General features: G+C 33.2%; 1 protein-coding gene across 6 annotated transcripts in view; it reads right to left on the reverse strand.

Annotated features, from left to right (window-relative positions):
- Positions 1-16,116, reverse strand: part of Skic3 (SKI3 subunit of superkiller complex) — a 91,546-nt gene that overhangs the window by 12,356 nt on the left and 63,074 nt on the right. For 5 of the 6 annotated variants that reach the window (XM_048811452.1, XM_048811453.1, XM_015483722.2 and 2 more), the window contains 4 exons: positions 13,000-13,128; positions 7,885-8,006; positions 5,246-5,404; positions 1,057-1,209 (listed from right to left, as the gene is read on the reverse strand). In XM_048811452.1, the coding sequence (XP_048667409.1) occupies positions 1,057-1,209; positions 5,246-5,404; positions 7,885-8,006; positions 13,000-13,128 (563 nt within the window). Of the gene's footprint in view, positions 1-1,056; positions 1,210-5,245; positions 5,405-7,884; positions 8,007-12,999; positions 13,129-13,763; positions 14,051-16,116 lie in introns of those variants that run through there. The other variant, XM_048811456.1, reaches the window with a different exon arrangement.

A 16,116-nucleotide genomic window follows, 5' to 3' on the forward strand; every position in this document is an offset into this window, starting at 1 on the left:
TTTCATTCTCTCATCTGTATTGCTCTTATTTTTTTAAATGTCAGCAAAAGTTATGTGGGTGGTGCTATTCTTGTTTCATTTTTTAAATTTCTCTTTGATGAATGTAAAGTTTTTAAATAACAGCAAAATATTTAAAATGAAAGAGTAGAATTGAGACATGCCTAAAATGTTAAATTATTGTCATTTTTGTCACTGATGAATAGCTGAATTTAATTCCAATTTAGATCAACCAAGAAACAAAAATGTATATTCTGCTCTAATTCAAATTTTAAATTTTTCAAAAAATTATTTAGTTATTTTAACTTTTTATTTTTTTTTTTTACTTAAACATGACAGCAGAATATACTTTGTCATACATGGAGTATACATACATACATGGAATATAACTTGCCATTCTTGTGGTTGTACATGATGTGGAGTTACATGGCTGTGTACTCATATGTGAACATAGGAAACTAGTGTCCAATTCATTCTACTGTCTTTCCTGTTCCCACCCCCTCTCTTCCCTTCATTCTCCTTTGTCTAACCCAGAGTACTTTTTCCCCTCCCCCACCCCTTATAGTGTGTTAGCATCTGTATCAGAGGGTATTCAGCCTTTGGTTTGGGGGGATTGGCTTATTTCACTTAGCATGATAGCTTCCAGTTTCATCTATTTACTGGCAAATGCCATATTTTCATTCTTGTCTATGGCTGAGTAATATTCCATTGTGTATATATGCCACATGTTCTTTATCCATTCATTTCAACTTTAAAATTTTTCATCTTAGTTTTTCTCCCAAATTGTAGCCTATGTAGATTTATGTTACTGTTTTGTCTCAAGAGATGTGAAAATACAAAGTCTATCAAGAGACCACAGTAGAAGACAATGAAACAATAGGAACTCCATGAAATAAACCCCAGCAAAAGTTATGTGGGTGATATCATTTTTGTTTCATTTTTAAAATTTCTTTTTGATGAATATAAAGTTTTTGAAATGCTTTAAGGAAGGATAAAGAATGAAATAAAAAAGGATAAAAGAATCAAGTTTTTAATCACATAATTATAACATGATCTTACCATACAGATTTCTAAGGCAAGCAATGCTAGTTTCAATAGACTTGAGAGTTTCCCACTCCAGCTTCCCTGTTGGGATGCTACTTGTAGACTCTTTCTGTAACACATTTCTGCAGCACCCATCATTCCTTGAGACTGATACACCTGTGCCAACCACTGAAGAACAGAAAAGGAGAAGGATGAAGAGAATTTTAGTTTAATACACTGTCTGGTTCCCCATTCCCAACAAACTGAAGAATTGATGAAGTTAAACTTTTTTTTTATTATGATTATCAGCAAGTTCTGTGCCCAAAAGACAAAAACCACAAGTCAAGAAAGGAATATACTGCCAATTCTATCAGTAACAGCTTACTAGCTATACCTACTTTAAAGTATAAAATCCAAGATGGCAAGTCAGGAATAAAATTAAAATAAAATGTAAAAACTGATCTATCATGTAAATACCACCAAAAGAAAGTCTGTACAGCTGAATTAATAACCAAAATAGACTTTACAACAGAAAATAGGAAGAAATAAGGTGGAATATTTCATAATGATAATGAGGCAGGGGATGTAAAGATTGGGTCACAAAGATGGGGGCTGACTCAGGAGAAAATAAAATTTTAATACCTTCAGGACACTTCCCCTTCCACCACCTGCTGTCAAGGACACCTGGCTCCAGGGATTTGTTCCTCCATAAAAGGGACTGTTAATGAATGCCTCCTGGGCCATTCCCTTCCTGCCTGGACCCCTAGGTAGCTAAGTTCCCACCCTTGGATCACTCCACCTTTGGTCTACCTTTTGGCCACTAATCATGACACAGGATAGGAGGAGGGGAGAGCATGAGAACAAACGAAATCTAAAAAAGTATAAAAGGGGCAGGACACCCAGCTCTGGGCCCCTTCTCTGCGGAGAAGCCTATATCTGCTTTATCCTTCAAATAAAACTTGCTTTCTATGCTTGCCTGGGCATTTCTCAGGTGTTCAATTTTCAACATTCCTGGAAAACGGAACTCGGACCTGATTCTCATCACCAGCATCAATAAAAGTCCATTTAAAATAAACACTTCTACATTTGTATATACCCAATAACACAGAATTCATAAAACAAAAGTTGGCAGAAATGAAAAGTAGACAAATTCAGAATCATAGGAGATTTTTAACACACATTATCTCAGCAATGATAAGTAAATAAATAAACAGATTCAGTAAGGAGAAGAAGACTGAAACAAATAATTAAATTTAAATTACATATTTAAAAGACTACATTCAATGACTATAGAAGACACATTCTTTCCAAGTGCACATGCAATATTTATCAAGTAATCAAATGCTGGATCATAAAGCAAACCTCAACAAATTTCAAGACTAAAAATCAGACAAAGTATATTCTGATTAAGTAGAATTGAACTTGAAATTGGTAACATAAACATATATAGAAAATCTCCCATGTTAGATATTCTTCAAAATACTTCATATAAAAAAAATCAGTTAAAGAAACCCCAGTGGAAATTAAGAAAAAATTTGAGATGAATGACAATGAAAGCACTATATAAAATCTTATGGGGTACATATGAGAACAAGTATATCTTGAGAAGCTAGAGGTGGGGAAAAAACTAATTAAACCCAAAGAAAGTACAGCAAAGAAAATAACAGAGAAAAAAATATTAATATGTAGAAAATATAATAAAAAAGCCAGGTGTAGCAGTGCACACCCGTAATCCCGGCCACTAGGGAATCTTGAGGCAGAAATATCACAAGTTTGAGGCCAGCCTGAGTAATGTAGTTAGACCTTGCCTCAAAATAAAATAAAAAGGGTTAGAGAGGTAGCTCAGTGGTAGACTGTGGGGAGCCACTCTGAATGATTCATGCCTTCCATCCTGAAGTAGAGAGGCTTTGACCAGTCACTACATCTTGTAGTAACCTGGACATTGCCCCAGTCCAGTAAGTTTGAGGGCATGTCTTCAGACGCAAGATGAGCTACACTCACCTATTCCTTTGTAATAGGACCCCTTTGCCCTGTTTGGGATAGACTGTTTCATGGAAACTTCCTTTGTGTGTCCCCTTCTCTTGCTCTGCCTTTGGGTGTGGCCTTCCTAGATGTCAGTCAACAGCAGACATCACCACGCTAGACTCAACACCTTGAAACCTGACTTCTTGCCTCATTTGAATGATATCTCTTGCTTCCTCAATAAAAGGGTTCAGCAAGTGCTCTCTGTTTCTGCAGACCCTTAAGGTCAGAGGATCCATTACAGGACCCCAAAGAAAAAGGTATCTCTCTCTCTTGTGTGGTTATTTCATGCAGCCCAGTTCATCTTGAGTGATCCTGAGTGTTTAGTCATGAGGAACGAGACAGTAGAGGACAATGAACAAATTAATGCCAATAAATTTGACGTTGAAATGCAATGGAAAAACTCTATGCAACTCACCAATGTTAATGAAACATGACATCTCTATATATAGATGCCTATGTATATTAAATAAATTTAGCCTATAATTAAGAAATTTCTCATAAACCAAATTCCTGGCCTAAATGGCCTCAATGGTGAATTGTTCTATAAAGAAACAAATAATACTCATGTACAAATGCTTTCACAAAGTAAAAACATAGATACCAATACATAATAATGACCTTATGGAAATGAAAAGTTACAGGTCCACTTCTCTTATGAATATAAGTATGAAAATTCTAAACAAGATATTAGCAAAATGATGGCAGCAATGTATAAAAAGCATAACATCATTATCACATAGGGCTAATTCTAAGAAGCTAAGGTTGCTTAACATTTGGAAATCAATGTAATCCATCACATCAATAGGATTTTTGAAAAGGTCATTCTATCAAATGTCAAAAAAGCATTTAATAAAATTCTATATCATTAAAAAATAAACCTCTCAACAAATTCAGAATAGAGAACTTCTTTAATCTGATTTTAAAAAATCTATAAAAACTAATAGCAAACACCACACTTAATAATGAAATGGTAAATAATTTCTACCCTAAGGTAAGAATAAGATAAGAATATTATCACTACTTTTATTTAATATTGTATTAGAGGTTCTAGACAGTACAATAATGCAAGAAAAAAATCAATGTGTAAATATTGGGAAGAAAAAAGTAAAACATTATTTACAAAACACATTCATTTTGTTTGTACAAAATCCAAAACCATTCCAAAGAATAAGTGAATTTAGCAAGGTACTAGAGTTAATATAGAAAAAAAATCACTGCATTTCTAAATGTGTGGAGCTAACATGTAAGAAAAAGCACCTTACAATGAACAAGAAAAACAATAAAAAGTGCAAAAAACCTGTAGGTTATATGTTTTAAATCACTGCAAAGAGAAATATCAAACAATTAAACTGAGGAGTATACCACATTCACCAATAGAAAAAAAATCAACAGAGTGTTACTGTGTCAATTCTCCCCAAATTGAGAGGCTGAGGCAAGAGGATTACAAATTCAAAGCCAGCCTCTGCAAAATAAAGGCGCTAAACAACTCAATGAGACCCCGTCTCTAAATAAAATACAAAATAGGGCTGAGAATATGGCTCAGTGTCGAGTGCTCCTGTGTTCAATCCCAAAACAAAACAAAATAAATCTGTACCCAAAAGTCTCTGTTTCTCTGGGGCACAGAAAGAAACAAAAACTGAACTAAATGATTAATGTTTTTGAATATTATTATCAATCAGAAAAAAAAGACATAGTGATTACTGTGTATGTGACTATGGGTAATCAGAGACAGCTGAAAGAGCAAATAATCTGTTGATGTAAGCATCAATCCTGAAAATTTCTATCTCCAAAAGCAGTAAGTACCTATTAACATATTGGATATGGGTTACCTGTAAAGTAGCCAGGGGAAAAACTGCACATATCCTTTCTAAAGACAGAGTTAAGAAAGTACCAATATTATAGAAATATTTAGAACACATCTTTACCTCTCCTGCATCAGCCCCATGTAAAAGATAGTGTCTTTACCATTGTTTGAAGTTGAGAAAATTTATAATCATAATTAAGAAAGTTTTGAAGCATTATAGTAACTTAAATTAGTATTTAAGTCCCTTGGCTTTCTAGTCATAATACTATTTACATCTTGAGATTACCACGTATGTTTAAAAGCAAGACTTAAATAAAAAGAGGGTATATCCCTAACTTCAACTAGTTTCACGAAGCATTTTAATTTAGAACTCATGTAAGAAAGTAGATAACTTACCTGCCAAGCTGGAACAGAAGTTGAGTTGGACATGACTGTTTTTTGAAGTTCCTCAAGTACTGCATCTGGGAGTGGCTTTTGTGACTCCAGGAGTGATTTACACTGAACTTGTCTCAAAAGTAATATAATAGCTGGCTGATCCGGGTTATTTTTTAAATTCTAAAAATTAAACCACAAATAGCAATACATCATGTAGGCTATTAAGTGATGTAAGTACAAGGAAATTAAGCTATGCTCCATGTTGGGGGGAATTTTTCTTAATTTAAAACTTTTCTTATAGAATAATCAATTGCAAAAGCTAAATAAATATGTTGGACACAGTGGTGTACACCTGCAATCCCAGCAACTCAGGAGGCTGAGGCAGGAAAATCACAAGTTCAGCCTCAGCAACTTAAGAGAGACTCTTTCAAAATAAAAAAATAAAAGGCACTGGAAATGTAGCTCAGTGGTAAGGTGCTCCTGCATTCAATTCCCAGTACCAATAAATAAATAAATAAACAAACAAACAAATAAACAAACTAGTTTAGGAATATCAAACCCTGCATTTTTAATGCATTTTTAAAATATCAGAGCTTTACACTTATACATAGTAGTTGGGTTCATCCTGACAAACTCATACATACATGAAAATCACTTTCAGTTCATGATTCCCCTGATTCCCTTCTCTCTGTCCTTCCCATCTCCTTCCCCTACTCTACTAGACTTCCTTTCAGTCATCTCTTAATTTATATTTGATTGGTCAAAACTTATATTTAAATAATCTTTAAGTAACATGATATGCCATTTATTTGAGATTTAATATGTCCTTTCGACTAGGTTTTTCTCAGGAAATATCCTGAAAAATTTAGGTTCTAAATGTAAATAACCTAACTAAGCAAATATAAAATTAAGAGCGAAGGCTATCACCATTCCACTGGAATAAACTATACCATATAAGAAGAGGCAAAATTGTGCTTCTTTCTCAAACTACAATGTCCACTACATTTCTTTCTTCTAGGCACAGACTTCTTAATCATTGGTAGTAAAAGAAATGGCCCCTTTCCATACATTCCTGAGCTATTATTTATACACTAACATATAGAAATAAGAGTTTGAAGGTTCCTAACACAAAAAAATGATAATATTTGAGGAGATGAGAATATTAGTTATCCTGATTTGGTTATAACTATAACTATAACTATAACTATATATATAAATATATATATATATATATTTTATATATATTTTGAATTATAATACAGTACTCTGTAAATAAATATAAATATTATGTTAGTTAAGAAAATGCAAACCTGACCCTGAAGGTGAAACATTAACCTACTATTTCCAAAAAAAAAAAAAAAAAAAAAAANCAACTTAAAAAAAAAAAAAAAAAAAGAATGAACTGGCCTTCAAGAACATGCTTATCTACTTTTTTATTCATTAGTTCATAGTCAGACATATTTCTAAAATATATCTGGATTGCTTTCTTCTAAGTAAGAGATGGGAACGATAAAATGCCAAGGAAAGGTTCATACATCATTTTTTTTATAGATCCCTTTTTTTAGTATGTTTTTAGTTGTCAATGGACCTTTATTTTATTTTATTTTATTTATATGCGGTGATGAGAATTGAACCTAGTGCCTCACACATGCTAGGCAAGCTCTCTATCACTGAGCCACAACCCCAGCCACCATATATCATTCTTGATTCTATGAGAGCACAAGGCAACTTTTGGTTCATGCTGAATAAACACTCTTGGTGTAACAGCCCGTCTTGAACTTATCTCAGATGGAATTCCTTACATGAAGGAGAAAAATGTAATTACTCTGCTTCTCAGAAGTTTAGCAAGTCCATTCTTCTTTCTCTGTAAAATTTAAAACTATTCTTTCAAAAACCTCATTTCAAAAGACAACACAATATCCCTGGCAAGCATTCATGAAACAATGTTTCCAAGAAAAAACATGTTTAAACCTCTCAACTACTAATTTTTATTTCTGAGTAGATTTATTAATTCATTCATTCAGTAAATATTTATCAGATCCCTATTATGTGCTAGGCAAAATGCTAAGAATTTACTCACAGAGCCTCCAAGTTGATAGCCCTATAATCCTGACATGTAAAACATTACGTGTGAGGGATTAGTTCCAGTTCCCATTCATCAATTTTCACAGTCATGCTATGTGGCTCAGAACTTGAAAAATGGAAGAAAAATGAAGGGATCCTGAAAAACACAGCATTCTGAAGGGAACAATCAAAAATCAAAGGAAAACAGTGCCTCCTTAATGGTACCCAAAAACTAAAATAAAAAAGGTTTTTTCAGAGGTGGAGTCCCGAGTCAAATATGAGTTCAAACTGCAACACTATTTTTAGTGTTACTTTCTTACTGTGCTTACTTTCTTTAAGCCTTAATTTTCTCACTTGTAAAAATGTTTATTATATAAATACCTACACACAGGATTATTACAAAACTCAAATACAAAATGCTAAATGCAGAGATTGACTTGTAGCAAGAAATCAATAAATTCTGAATGTTATCATCATAATCACCACCACTATATGCTCTTTAAATAACACATATTCCATTTTTAAAGCTATTTTTAAGTTTAAAAAAAGAGTAAAATAAGAATCCACAATTTCAATGCATAATTATATAATAATACCTTTGTGCAGAGAGCTTCAGCTTCAGATACTCTTCCCGTGTCTATCAGACCAGTGACAGCTTGTGAGAGAGACCACCTTTCAAGAGATTGGTTATAATTTTCAAGAAATTCCTTGCCCTTAACTGTAAACAAAAAATATCACTGTTACTTTCTTCTGTCATTTATAATACATCCTCAAGGGAATAAATAGTTGCAGAAAGTACTATAATCAGACTTATGCATATAAAATTTTTAAAACTTACATATAGTAGTGAAATACCATAGAGTATGCTGACATGAGACAAGTTTTTGAAAAGTTTCATGGCACAAGTATTTATGGCTAAATAACTTGAGGCCACATTATTATGATCCAAACAAAAAAATCACTGTATCCACAGAAACAGGGAATTCACTGAAAATATTTAAAGATTTACTGCAATATAATTAAAGTAAAATAAAGTGCATATATTCAAACTATACCATTTGGAAAGTTCTAACATAATTATATGTTAGTGAACTATTATCGCAATTAAGATAATGAACATACTCAATATTATCAAAAATTTCCTCCTGTCCCTTTTGTAATCATTTATTTCTCCAGATCATCCAATCTCACCTTAACCTTCTCTCTGTCCCCAGGCAACTCCTCATTTATTTTCTGTCACAATACATTTTTTACAAAATGTCACATGAATGAAATCACACAGTATATAGTGTACACTTTGGCATTTTCACAGGTGATAACATGGTAAATTACACTCATTTTCAAATTCAAGAACAAGCCCCACTTGATCATTTGCATGTGCTGTTGGATTTGAATTGTTGAAGTTCTAGTATGAACTTCTCCATCTACATTTGTGAGTAATGTTGTTCTGTAGTTTTCTTGTAATGCCTTTGTCTGGTTTTGGTATTAGAATAATGCCAGCTTCATAGAAAGTATTATAAAGAGTTATCATCTCTTTGATTTTCTGGAAGAATTTGTATGGAATTGATATTGCCTCTTTCTTAAATGCTTAGTAGTATTTTAAGTGAAATCCATCTGGACCTAGAATTTTCTTTGTGAGATTTTCAATGTCCTTAATAGATATACAGCTATTCAATTTATTTATTCTTGAGCAAGCTTTATGTCTTTTAAGGAATTTGTTCACTTTCCCTTAAGTCATCAAATGTCATGGCATAAAGATGCTCGAGGTGCTTATTCACCTTTTTTATTATTCTACTTGTATCTTAACAATTTCTAGATCTTATTCACATTCCTGACATGGGCACTGTCCATCTTCTTTTTCCTGATCCATCTGGCTAAAGGTTTATCAATGTTATTGTGATTTACAAAGAATTCATTTTTTTCATTAATTTTCTGTTTGATTTCAACTCTTTATTTTTTCCTGTTCACTTTGGATTTAATTTCCTATTCTTTTTTCTAGATTTTTAGTTAGTTTGTTTATTTATTTAAATTAGGTATATATGACAGCAGAATGCATTTTGATTCATTGTACACAATTGCAGCACAACTTCTCATTTCTTTGATTGTACATGATGTTGTGTCACACCATATGTGCAATTGTACATGTACCTATGGTAATAATGTCCATCTCATTCCACCATCTTTCCTGCCCCCATACCTCCTTCCCCTTTGCCCAATCAAAGTTCCTCCATTTTTCCCATTCCCCCCTCCATTATGGATCACCATCCACTAGATTTTAAGGTAGAAACTGAGATCATTGGTGTCAAGAAAGTGCTTCTCCTTTTTTTACTATAGACACTTAATGTTAAAATTTTCCATCTGTGTAGTGCTTTGCAATTTTGCATAATTTTGATATGCTTTGTTTATTTTCATTTCAAAATATTCTTCTAATTTCCATTTGACTTGTTCTTGGACCTAGATTATGTAGAAATATGTTATTTAGTTTCCAAGTATTTGAGAACTTTCCAGTTTACTTCTAATTTAATTCCAGTTTATTAAGATAGCATACTTTATATAATCTGAACACTTTTAAATTTATTGAGGCCTGTTTCATAGTCCATAATATGATTTATTTGGGTATATGTTCAGTGTGCACTTGAAGGGTACATTTAACTGTCAGAAGAAATAGATCAATAATAAGTGCAATAATAGTAATAATGTCAGTTAGGTCAAGTTAGTTGACAGTGTTTTTCAAGTCTTTAATACCTCTTTACTGATTTTCTGTTTAATTGTTTTCTCAGTTATCAATCCATGAAAAACAATGCTCTTTGTGAGAGGGGAAACAAATAAGATGAGCCCCAGTGGAGCCCAAAAAACTCCCTAAATAGAAGAGATGAACTGGGAAAACCAGGAAAGAGTTCTAGAGCATAGTACTAGGGAGGAGACAGCTGCAAAAAGAGTTCCAGAAATCCACAAAAGGACTCCTCAATTATTTAGCTCACAACTGATCAGCACAACTGTGAGGAAACTACCTGAGGCCAGGAAAAAAAAAAAAAAATCAAAAGGAGGAATAAGAATCTTCAGAGTTTACAAAAGACTGGAAATAGTTTGTTAATTAACAAAATACAAATCTCACCCTGAAAGGCAACACATTAAACCACTATCTCCCATAAAGAAAAATTAGAATGAATTGGCATCTTGAAAATACTGAATCTTCTGATCCATTAATATTTTGTGTACGTCATTTCTCTCAGCAGTATTTTGTACTTGTTAGTATATGGGACTTACACATATTTTGTTAATGTTATCTCTACATATTTAATATTTTATATGCTATAAGGATATATTTTTATAAGGAGTATAAGTAGCTTATTTTATATTTTTTTTTAGTTGTAGATGAACACAATATCTTTATTTATTCATTTAATGTGGTGCTGAGGATCGAACCCAGTGCTTCATGCATGTGAGACAACTGCCCCACCACTGAGCCACAACCACAGCCCTAAGTAGCTTATTTTAATGGCAATTTTTGGTTCCTGGTATATAATCATACTATCAATTTTGCTATGTTGAACTTGCATCCTGTAAACTGAGCTTAATTCTTGGCTCTAGTGGCTATTTTTGGTAATTTCCTAAGCTACTTCTATGTACATAATCATATCTGCAAATAAAAACAGCTCTAATTTCAAAGACAAAGAAACTTTCTATGTATACGTATATGGAAGAAGACGCATACACATGCATGTATTTACGTATGTATCTCTGTTTTAGGGTATAATCTATGTGTTTCAGGGAAATAGGAAAATAGGTCATTTTTCCTTCCCAATGACTGAGAAGTTGGTGCCTAGAAGAAAGGTAGGTAGTGAACATCTTTGATAAAAGTTTGAGAAAGAAACACAATTATACTCTTCTTTTTTTATACACATTATGTACTTATTTATTTTTATGTGGTGCTGAGGATTGAACCCAGTGTCTCACACATGCTAGGTAAGCACTCTACCACTAAGCTACAACCCCAGTCCCATACCTCTTTTTATAGTTTGTTCCAATGGAACAGTGATAGTCTTCACTCTTAATTTTATATTTTCTTAGTTCGGTTATTTACATTCAGAACCTAAATTTTTCAGAATATTACTTGAGAAAACCCAAGTCAAAAGGACATGTTAAATCCTAAATAAATGACTTATATACCACAATAATAGCATTGCTTACATTAAAGATTATTTAAATATCGGGTTCGATATTCCCAAGCTCATAAGTCTTTTTGTTTGCTTAGTTTTTGCAGATAATAATTGTTCAAAACAATGATAGTGCTGGGCGTGGTAGTGAATATCTGTAATCCCAATAGTTCAAGGAGCTGAGGTAGCAGGATTATGAGTTCAAAGCCAGCCTCAGCAACTTAGTAAGGTCTTCAGCAACTTAGAGAGACTCTGTCTCAAAATAAAACATGTGGATAAGTGATTAAGCACTCCTGAGTTCAATCCCTGGTACCAAAAAGAAAAAGATAGCAATAATTTCATAAGTTATGTATGCTTAAGTGCATGTGTGTATGGATGCTGATAAATGCTCATGTATACGCAAAATGAATGACAACAGGGATATAAGGGACAGGAGAGAGAAATTAGGATATTTTATTATATGGTTCTCATACTACCCATGAAGTGGTACAGTGTTATTTGAAAGTGGTCTTAGATTAGTTTTAAGCATACATTGCAAACTCCAGGGTAATCACTTACAAATATATAAATAAAAAATTAAAGAAGTTTAACTGATAAGCTAAAAATGGGGACAAAATGGAATCACATAAAGTGAAGAATTAAAACTAAAAGGAAAAAAAAAAAAAAAACAGTGGAAGACAAGGCCAGGTGTGGTAGCACATACCTGTAAATCCTAGCTACTCAGGAGACTGATGCAGGAGAATTGTAAGTTCAAGGCCAGCCTGAGCAACTTAGTGAGACTTTATCATATTTTTGACTTATACTTTAAGTTCACTTTATTAAAATACTTCAATCTTACAATGCCACTAAAGAAGGACCTACTTTTAAAAAATTTGCCCTGGTAGTCCCTAAGAGACAGGCAGTAATGATCTTTAACATTTACCAAAAAATAACTGATAATCTAAAATTAATTTAGTGAAAAACTACTGTCCCAAGACAAAAAAGTAGGTTATGCTATTATATAAGATGCTAATTATAGATCACTTTTCAATGAACAGATCTGCAGAATTATAAGTGATATTGAGGAGATTAACAGCTACTCTGGCCAATATTCCCAGGAAGAATCAGAGAACACTTTTAGTGCTGGTTTCAGTAAAGACATCCAAGTCACCTGGATCCCCAAACACTGGCTAAGTCTCAAAGCAGGTAAATGCTATACAACAAAGACTCAGCTTCCAGATATAATGGACTTTAAAGCTATTTAGAAAAGTACAGTACACTCATCACATTTCTGTACAGCTAAAACCGTGAATTTTTTTTTTTTTGTAGTTGTTGCTGGACAGAATGCCTTCATTTCATTTGTTTATTTTTATGTGATACTGAGGATCAAACCCAGTACCTCATGCATGCTAGGCAAGTGCTCTGCCACTGAGCTACAGTCCCAGCCTAACAACCATGAATTCTTTAATGAACACATTTTATAACAATATATGCTCAGTTATTTGTGTTCCTGATTTAATCATTTGAGGAGCCTGAATTAAGTCATGTATTTTTAAAATGCTTCTTTAAACTTACTTGAAGCAGAAACAGCAGATAACAGTGCCAAGTATAAATCCATCCTCTTTGGCTGAGTGTTGTTCACTAGAGCCAGCTTATCATCAGCATGACAGGATGCCATCAGCCCAGCCCAGACAGCAGGGTCACCTAAATACAGGAAACATAGTTAAAAGGATTGTTAATAACATTATGTTAAAAAGCTATCAAAACTTAGAATAAGAATTCTAAGTAGCACCTCCCCCCAATAAAAATCAACTATATACTCAGAAAAATTCACTTCCTTAAACAAAAACTAAATTGTTTTCAGAAAACAGATTACTACATTGGTGGTACACTCCTGTAATCCCAGTGGCTCAGGAAGCTGAAGCAAGAGGATTACAAATTCAAAGCCAGCTTCAACAACTCAGCGAGACCCCATTTCTAAATAAAATATAAAAAAAGGGCTGGGGATGTGGCTCAGTGGTTAAGTGTCCCTGGGTTCAATCCCTGGTACCAAAAATAAATAAGTAAATAAAGATTTCCTCCCCCGCCCCAGAACATTAGAGGAGGAGAAATATCTTATCATGCTCCTCTTCAAAAGCTGGTCAACTCAGATACCTAGAGTGAAATGTGTGGAAGGGGCAATTTCATTCCCTTTCACTAGACACCAAGGACAAGCTCAGATAGATGCTCCTTTTTATCACTCAGGATAAACAAGATTACACAGATTTTAAGTTCTTTTTTAAAAAAAAAAAACAGGGAGAGAGAGAGAATTTTAATATTTATTTATTTTTTAGTTTTCGGCCGACACAACATCTTTGTTTGTATGTGGTGCTGAGGATCGAACCCGGGCCGCATGCATGCCTGGCGAGCGCGCTACCGCTTGAGCCACATCCCCAGCCCAGATTTTAAGTTCTTAAGAAAAGTATGAGACAAAGCAAAGGCTAACATTTTATCTCTTCTCTACCAAGAAGGCATGACAGACACTCCATCATTACAAATAAGGCATTTATACACTTATGTATCACTTCATTCATCTGATCTTTTCTTCCTTCTCACTTGGACAGCAGCTTCAGGTGAGAGGGGACACCTGATAGTGGGTTGAAGAGGTGATAACAGAAAGAGATTAGATGTATAAACTCTGTTTAAGAAAATTAGTTGTGAAAAGAAACAGTTGGAAGAAGATTTGGAACTTAGGTTTTTTTGTTTGTTTTTTAAATTTGTTTGGTCTTTTACTATTAAAAATCCTACTTTGCAGTTTACTTCATCAGTTAATATTTTTGTCTTGTTACCATTAAAAAACAAAAGGATAATTTTAAAATCTCAGGAGGTGTTAGTTAATAACATAGTCTTTTAACAATACCTTTTAGTTTTCTTTTTATTTTTTTCTATTTCACTAGACCATCCAAAATAAGTCTCCTCTATCAAATGTCTGCACTATATACCTATTTCACTTATAGGTGATCAGTATTATTGCTCATAATACAAAAATCATTAAAAATCTTATGCAAGATTAAAAATATTTTCATAAAAAAATTAAATGTATACTTCCATATTACAAAATAATTTCTTCCCAGATAATGGCTATCTTCTTTTAAGTAACAGAAGACATAATCAAACTCCAGAATAAACAAATGAGGACCAGCCCTTAGAATGTACAATGACAACTAATTACTGTAAAATGATCTGAGTTTCAGGGCTGGAGTTTAGGTCTAGCAATGTCACAAATTAATAGTGTGGCAGCCTTCCCTTTGGGACTCATTTTTCTGTAAAACAAGGCAACTGAACTATCCATTGGCTGAAGCGCCCTTAGGTCTAAAATCCTATAATTACATCTGACATAGACTGAATACTGACTTAACTCCTAAGATTAAATCAACAGGCCTTTGGGGGATCTTTGTTTGTTTGTTTTAAGATTTTTAAAAAATATATATTTTTTTAGTTGTTGATAGACCTTTATTTTATTTATTTACATGTGGTGCTGAGAATAGAATGCAGTGCCTCACTCATGCCAGGTAAGTGCACTACCATTGAGCCCTGGCCCCAGTCCATGGGATCTTAAGGTATTCTATAGTTAATATTTCTGGTTAGGGGATGGACATTAGTGGGGAGCAATTTCTTCTGCCACAATACAGAAGAACTGCCAAATCCATGAACTCTGTTTTAGTTTTATTTTTTGGTGGTGATGGGGATTTTTGACGCACACCAAGCAAACACTCTAGTGCTGAGCGAAATCCCCAGCCCTAGTTCCATGAACTCTTCCACAGATAATCAGTAACCCAAATTCCCTGTGAAATAAAGTGATACTAGAAAAACATATAAACTATAAACCTGAAACTCTTTAAATACAGATTGCTAAAAGTTAAAAATATCTCTTAGTACCATAGAAACATAAATTTAGCAGAAATTGGATCTTCTTCCATTCAATTCTAAACTCATAAAGAGTTATCTTTAAATTCCTGAAAACATTCCTTATGGTAAAATCTGTACTTTGCTTAACTAAAGATCTCAAGAATTAGATATATAGCCACTACACTTAATTACAATTATATTCACTTTCATTGGTCTCCAAAAACAAGTTAAGCATGCTTTACTACTTGGTCCCTGTTTTAAACATCTTACATGATGATTTTGCTTCCTTTGAGTATGTATTTCTCCAGGTAGTATGGAGAAATATCAGAGATCACTAGAAAGGACCTTATCTGGGCAATCACCTTCCTAAAATTTATGTCATTTATATAATCAAAGACTAACAGATCTTCTATCATGTTGGAGACATAATAAGAATTCTTGAGAGTAAGTTCATCTAATACTTACTTGAGAACACCTCTAACAATGAGAAACTTGTCAATATATATCATAGACAAATTCAAATGTTTAGGTCTCTTTTTTCTCTAATCATGTCAAAATGAAAGAAAATATAACATGTATTGGTCTATTTACTTGCTTTATAAAATAATCCCTGAAATATTAAGATGTCTTGCATTTTAGTTAGGACCATTACAATTTATTGCAAACACTGAACTTACTTTGTATAATTTGCATCCCAATAGTGCCTGGCCAAACTATAGAATATTGATCTAAAAAATGTTTCAAATGTTCTGAGAGTAAGAAATTGTTTGATGTGATATTTCATATTTAAAATAATATTATGTG

This window comes from Marmota marmota, unplaced genomic scaffold (genome assembly GCF_001458135.2).
Source record: "Marmota marmota marmota unplaced genomic scaffold, marMar, whole genome shotgun sequence".
In the NCBI taxonomy this organism is placed as follows: Eukaryota; Metazoa; Chordata; class Mammalia; order Rodentia; family Sciuridae; genus Marmota; species Marmota marmota.